General features: G+C 31.8%; 1 protein-coding gene across 2 annotated transcripts in view; it reads left to right on the forward strand.

Moving 5' to 3' along the window:
• LOC117177255 overlaps positions 1–4,595 on the forward strand; it is a 31,595-nt gene extending 27,000 nt beyond the window's left edge. For both annotated transcript variants that reach the window (XM_033367835.1, XM_033367836.1), the window contains 2 exons: positions 3,740–3,839; positions 4,338–4,595. In XM_033367835.1, coding sequence (XP_033223726.1) covers positions 3,740–3,839; positions 4,338–4,462 — 225 coding nt within the window. In that variant the 3' untranslated portion in view covers positions 4,463–4,595. The remainder of the gene's footprint in view (positions 1–3,739; positions 3,840–4,337) is intronic.
• Positions 4,596–7,299: the final 2,704 nt, after the last annotated feature.

Consider the following 7,299-nt stretch of genomic DNA (forward strand, 5'->3'; position numbering starts at 1 on the left):
TTTATTCATTTCTAATGTATTTACATATACATATTTCAATTAAACGAATCAGCTCCTTGTAGTTTTTGATGTATTTCAGTCCGTAGCAATAAAATTTGTACTCAGATCGTTTTTCATTTTTTTGATTTTTAGTTTTGGAAATCCATAAAAAAGTCATGAAAACCATGTTTTTTGCATTTTTCTCGAAAAGTAACTGGGAAACCCCACAATCGGACTTCGGATTCGGATTCAGCGATGAAAAGTACATAAAAATACACCTTTCTCAGTATCTTTGAAAGTATTCGAGCCAAATTGTGAATTAACGTTAACAGGTAGATCGGTGCTGAACAATAATAATGACAAAAATGACATTGAAGAAGTTGAAAATAACGAAACTGAGCAGCTTTAAATCAAGAAAACTGAGGATGTTACTGAGCAAAATAAGATAGATGAAGCTGAACAGGCCTTGACGAATGAAATTGAAATAGACGCTTTTCAAGTTCCGAAAAACGTTTTTGAAGATTTAATTTTGCAAATGGTAAGAATTCACCCAATTGAACCAAAAACTGAGCTGGGAAACGTTGTACAACTTCCATTTAACAAGGAACGCGTTTATTTAAAAGAGAACGGTGAAAAACGAATCTGGGTTTCGTATTGCAAGAACTTAGGTCAAGTATTATGCTGGGTATGTATGACTTTTACCACTTTAGATGAACGAAAAAAAATCCCGTTTGCTCACGGATGGGCAAGTAAGCCATTGCGGGAAAATGGAAATGTTTATCGAAATATCGAGGGACATGAAACTGACTCTGATGCACACTTGAAAGCAACCAAATCTTTATTTTTGTTTTCAAATAGCAGGTCTTTGAAAAATATACTAGAGAATAATAGTCTATCCCTTCTTAAACATCAAGTTGCTGAAAGAAGAAACATTATGAGAAGAATCATAGACGTAATTTTTTTAATCGGGCAACAAGGAATTGGTTTCAGGGGTGTAAATAATTCAGAAGCTGCCTACTGCTTAAATGATTCTCCTAATCATGGTAACTACTTAGAAATTATTGAACTTCTTTGTAAATACGATAAACCCCTTGAAACCCACGTTACTCTAGCGATTAAAAAGAGTAAAAAGAGACAAGAGAAATATCCAGATAGTAGAGGTCGCGGATCTTTAATCACTTTCCTAAGAAAACGACAATACTTTCGTTGATTAGCATAATCGGTGAAATGATGCAAAATTCCATAGTGCAGAAAGTAAATGAAAATGGTGGAAATACGACAGGTGAAACGCTGTGCAATCAAATTACTTCTTATTTAGAAAAGCTTGGTTTGTCATTAAATAATCTTGTCGGTTACTCTTTTGACGGTGCTGCTAACATGGCATGTGATGAAAAAGGTCTACAAGGAAGAATAAAAAGCGTATTTTATCTTCATCAGTCTACATTCATTGTTGTGGACATCGGTTCAACTTAGTCTTTGTGGATACTTGTAAATGCATCGTACCTGCAAGTGACTTGTTCAGCCTTGTTCAATCAATAGCAGTTTTCTTATCAGAGAGTCATAAGAGATTGGATTATTGGAAAAATGCATCAGAAATTGTATTTACTGGCGTTTCCAAACTAAGAGATCTGGTTAAGAAAGTACATGGCACAAGATGGCGGATAATCTCTCAAGCAATTATTAGGACCAAAATCTCTTTTACCAATTCTCATTTTCTTACTGGAGGCCATTATAGATGACACATTCTTTAAATCAGATGTAAGAAGTACTGCTAGCGGTCTTTTAAATAAATGGTCTGAGATGGATACAATTCTGGTAGGTATGGCATTCCATCAAATTTTCATGGTTACTGATCCAGTATAAAAATGTCTGAAAATGGAAAGTCTTGAACTTATTCAAGCGCATCGCATGACGTCTGAACTAACCAGCTCTATTGAAAAATTATCTTTTGAACAGATAATGGAGAATGCTACTAAATTCGTTAAATAGAATGTAATTCTTTGCTAGCGTTGTACCAAGTCAAACTGGAGAAGCATGTCAGAACTCGTATAAGTCATGAATTTGCTGAAAAAGAGTTTGTGTATTTGTTTTCACGTATTTCTGGGTGATTTAATATAATCGGTATGTGAATACAACCTGCTTATTGTAGTATTGTCGCTTTTGTAAAAATAACTTAAAGAGCCAATGCAATATTATAATCCAATTATTTTATGGACAATTAAAGAATATTGTCGATTAATAACTCATTATAAACATTTTTATCAATAATTAATGAAAGTGTGTGAATTCAACAATCATATGGGGAACAGTACCACTTTTCCAACGATTTGGTCCTTTTTTTACTAAAAAATAAAAATTGAGAAATTCTGAAACATTTTAAAAATAATTTATTTTCGTGAGAAACTATTTACTGTTTTAATTTTTTATCATATTTATTGGAGAATATGAACAGCCAAATGTATGAAGGTAATTGAATACTTGTCTCGAATTTTCAGACGACGAGACAATTAAGTATAAAACCAGTACTGTTATTGTTAATATAAACTTATTTCCTTATGAATATTAAGTTGAATCTTGAACTAAATATTTGTATTGTTTAGTATAATTGGATTAATTACACCGACACACAAAAAATGTAGTCTGTCCAGCAGACCACACCAGCATATCTGTATGTTTTTGAGGTCTCTGAATCTAAATCCGGGGTCCAAATAACCCCGTTGACTCATATTTTTTCGAAAAATGCGCAAAAGAAACTAAAATCGACGAAAATGAAGATTTTTCGTGCATATTTTTGTAAAAAATATACATATTTTCATGTCCGGTATATATATATATATATATGTTTTTTGGGTCGCTGAATCCGAACCGGGGTCCAAATAACTCTGTTGGCTCATATTTGTTTAAAAACGCAAAAATATACGTAAAATGACGACATGGTATTCATTCAAACAATAAATAACACAGAATCAAATTTAAACATGTAGCCTCAAGTTCTTTTAGAGCGTATAACGTAGAATAATTATAAAAAACAGAACCAATTTATATTGAACTCTTCAAAGACAGTTTCAGCGTCAAAGTAGGGTTTAAATTACATTGAAATCGCTGCTTATTCAGAACCTACTTTACAGTTTTTTTAATCAGCACAGAATGCTATGAAATAAAACATACAGTTACTCAATTCAACGCCTTGCCTCGTGCACTGTAAAAAGAAAGTATTATTTTAGGGCTTATGTCAGATATAAAAATAAGGCTGAGTTTAAACAGTTTTGATACCGAAAGAGAGATCTCTAGTTTTTGCAGTTGTAGGCCTTCTGTTAAAAAAATGATATTTTTTTAAAATAATAAATGACTTAAAAAACACATATTAATTCGGACTGAAGTTTAACATGCATTTTGAGAACAAAATAAGGGATATATTCGGACAGTTTCAGAGTTTTTCACTTGATTATTCCAAAAATAATTACGTTTATAACGAAAAGTGTTTGTGGGCATTTTTTATTTAAATAAAAAAATTCACGAATCCTGAACTCTAGCCGTTCATCTTATAGATCTGTCTACAACCTATACTTCTGAATCCATATTTCTTCTGTCAGATAAAAGTTTTCATTCTAAGAAACAAAAAACCTGTTTTGGCTACCTTGAGCGATTGTTGTCTCCAACTGATTATTAAAAAGGCACAGGAGAAAGTGACAATGGTGCAAGAATCTTCCGTCATATTTCAGTTAATAATTTGAGCAAAAACTGATAACTTTTTCCCTAGGTCCCCATTATTATTCACCCAATTTGTGCATATGATCATGGCCAATACGTGACTTATTCTGCATCGTCATTCACTTGCTACAAAAGAAGGTGCAATTTAGGTTAGTTGTGAAGAAAAACATTACCTTATCTTATCATTATTAATTTTTAAGTAAATATATAAAAAAAACCGCTTTTACATACAGTTCACTTTCAAACGCTTCAGATTTAAACTTAATTAAATTCAAATACTTTCAAATGTATTTTTTTAAAGATTCAATGACATATACCGTTAAGCTCGTATATAACGCCCCCGGATATATCTCTTCCAAGAATTAGTGCCGTGCCACAGGTAAAAGTAAAATGAGCCACGAGGAGAGTGCAGTGGGCACAAAGATGAGGCAAAAAAAATCGTTTTCATCCGAAGCGGTACCCTATCGTGATATGTTCTTACCACCTCCAGCCCCAAAACCGGCGTTATTTCCGAGTTTAACAGTAGTAAATTTAAGAAATTCATTTTTTTACAATAAAATATATACCATTCATTAAAATTTTTTAGATTTAAAAAAGAATGTGATTATTTAAATTATAATAATAAATAATAATAATTACTATTTCAGCTGGACCATCCTTAAAATACAAACATGCGGGAGAATGCAATTCTCAATCTGGTCAAACACAGGACAATCATTCTGCAAGGCTTGCGCCTAATGATAATGTTGGAGTAGCCGCGATGGCCGCTTAAGCATTATATATATATATATATATATATATATATATGTGTGTGTGTGTGTGTGTGTAAATTTAAATGATTTATGACCTATATGTCAGGCGGTCCAGAATAATAAGGAAACATATTTTTATCCGGGACAATGAAATCAAGTGTTTGTACTACTCCGAATTGTAAATTAACTCATATGAAGAGAATTTTGCACTTTGCAATGAGTAATATATTTACAAAAATGCAGTCAACGTAATAAAAAAATTACTGTGTGATAATTTCAAATGCTTCTTTATTTCACTTGATTATATTTAAGGTTATAACTGGTGCCAAGTTATTTTACATTCACGAACGACATAAATTCTTTTTCGAAATAATTTGCCTGTGCATTAAAGTTGTTACGCATTCTGCATCTCGCTCACGAATATTTAAGTCATTGCGCGCTTCACACCAGAAAAAGGTAAAAGATTATAGGGGAGGGTGCCCTTGGTTGAGACGATCCTTGGTTGGGATAGCGAGGATGAACGTTATAGATTAAGCACTAAAAATCTGAAAATAATTACTTAAGTTTTATTTTATTATAGGGCATAAATAGCTAAATTGAAAATAATTTTTTCTTAGTTTACTCATGCATATTAACTGAAATCACTTGAGGGCTATCAGAAATAAAATGATATTTTAGAGATTTTAATTAGTTTATTGTAACTATTCATGTTTTTTTTAAATACACACATTAACTATCAGTAAAAAATCAATTTGTATACGCATGCAATATTCCTTGGTTGCTTTGTATCCCAGGTCTTTTGTTTTAGGATTGAATCATTCTACTTACCCTCTCTTTATTAGCTATTTGTCGCAATATTTTTCTGGATTGGCCAACTTCTCTATCTTCCTTTAAGTCTATGCATTTTCTTATGCAATCTTTCATGTTTCTGTGGCTTCTTATGTCTCTTTTAACTAGGGTCTCATTTACACATTCTAATCATTCTTTCCGCACTCTACTTCTGGGCACGCTGCTATTTACTTTACCTTGATACAAATGTTTCATTATTTGTTCATGTTTCATTCCCTCGACATTCCCGAACTCTCATGTGTAAACTGGTGTTTCTTCTGCAACACACTCTTTGAGAATTATCTCTTTACTCCTTTGGTCCATTTGAGTTTTCCCGCATATTATATGCGCAGGAATCTCATACCAACATTGTAAGTCACGTTAGTTTTACTTTTATAATTTACTTGATAGGTCCATGTCTGGCTATCGTATAGCACTGTCGGTGCAAATATAGTATTATGCATTGCCAATTAGCTTCATTTCATATATTTTTACTTTCGATAATAGGTCCTACTCTGCCCCTCATCTTCTTATCCTCTTTTATGCGCCTATCTAACTCCACACTTATTTTTACGCCACTAGTGAATAGGCTACCAAGGTATACGTACGTATCAACTTGTCCTATTACATCATCGTTTAACACAATGTTGCATGTCGTTTTCCCACTATTTCCTTTGAATCTCATAACTTTGGTTGTATTTACTTTAATTTTGAGGCTTAGGTTCTTCATTCTTGTATACAGTTTGTTTGACATTCTTTGCAAGACATCTATTGAATCTGCCATGACAACTTTATCATCTGCGAACGCTAGCTCACGCACCCATACCGTTTCAAGGTCTACACCTTCTTTGTCAAATAGGGGCATTCATAAATACTTATCTACGAATATAATTAATAGCCATGAGCATATAAAACATCCTTGTTCAACACCTTGCATATATATTATTTTTATTGTTTTGCAGAATTCCGGAAAATAAAACCAAAAATGCAACGAACAAATTTAGACAACCACCATGAAATGTTCCTATTAAAATTTTCAAAAATTAAATTAAAATTTTTCTTGAATAAGAAAGGAATTTTTTGCTGTCAAAAATAAAAAAGAGGGAAAAATGAGTAGGAAACCAACCGAATCCCCTTCCTCGTATTTTTGTATTTTTTTCGTCTTTTCAATTGTTATTATCATCAAATCACAATAAAAAATGGTGTAAAAAATAATCACCGACGTTGCGACACTCATACAGCATCATTATTAAGGTAAAATAAATAAAAAAATAAAAAATATTCAAACAGGCAGGAATAGCAACGAAACCACGATTCTCTCTTCCTGATACCTAAGAATCAAATAAGGCTGAAAATAAAACCCCATCACAAACATACCTGGAACATCCAGTAAGGGTCAAAAGGCAAACCGGTTATAAACATACCTGAAATATCCAACATAAGCACATCAGAAATAGTGAAATTAAATTTAAAAAATTATGAAAACTAAGTGCTAATATAATTAATCATACTATCATAACTCTTCTTTAACCTATCCAAATCAGTCGTTAAATTAATATATAAATTCTTTTGTTTTTTAATGTAAAGCATTTTCATACATTTTCTCTTTCTCTCATCACCTCCACTATGTAAAATTTCAACATAATTCACCACTCTTTTTAAAATTATTTAAAGGATGCTTACAAACGGTTCTTATTGAATATATTTTAAATAGTATCCGGATAATAGTGTGAATCCTAAATTTTTTCATCCTGAATTCAATAGTTTTCAAAAGTTGACCAAAAAAGGTCCTTTAAATCTTTCTAATCAACTGCAGGCAAAATATTGCTTTGTCTGCTTTTTATTTATTAAATTCTAATTGTATAATGTTTTTAATTAACTTTTGTGGGTAATGATTTAGAAAGAGGATATTTCTACTAATATTCAAATTTCCTTTGTGAAATAAATTATGGGAAAAAACTAGAGCTCTGTCAACTAAGTTTTTGATTAGTAAAATTGGTCCAATTTGTAAAATTCTACCTAAATATGT

The sequence above is a fragment of the Belonocnema kinseyi genome, chromosome 7, assembly GCF_010883055.1.
Source record: "Belonocnema kinseyi isolate 2016_QV_RU_SX_M_011 chromosome 7, B_treatae_v1, whole genome shotgun sequence".
Lineage (NCBI taxonomy): Eukaryota > Metazoa > Arthropoda > Insecta > Hymenoptera > Cynipidae > Belonocnema > Belonocnema kinseyi.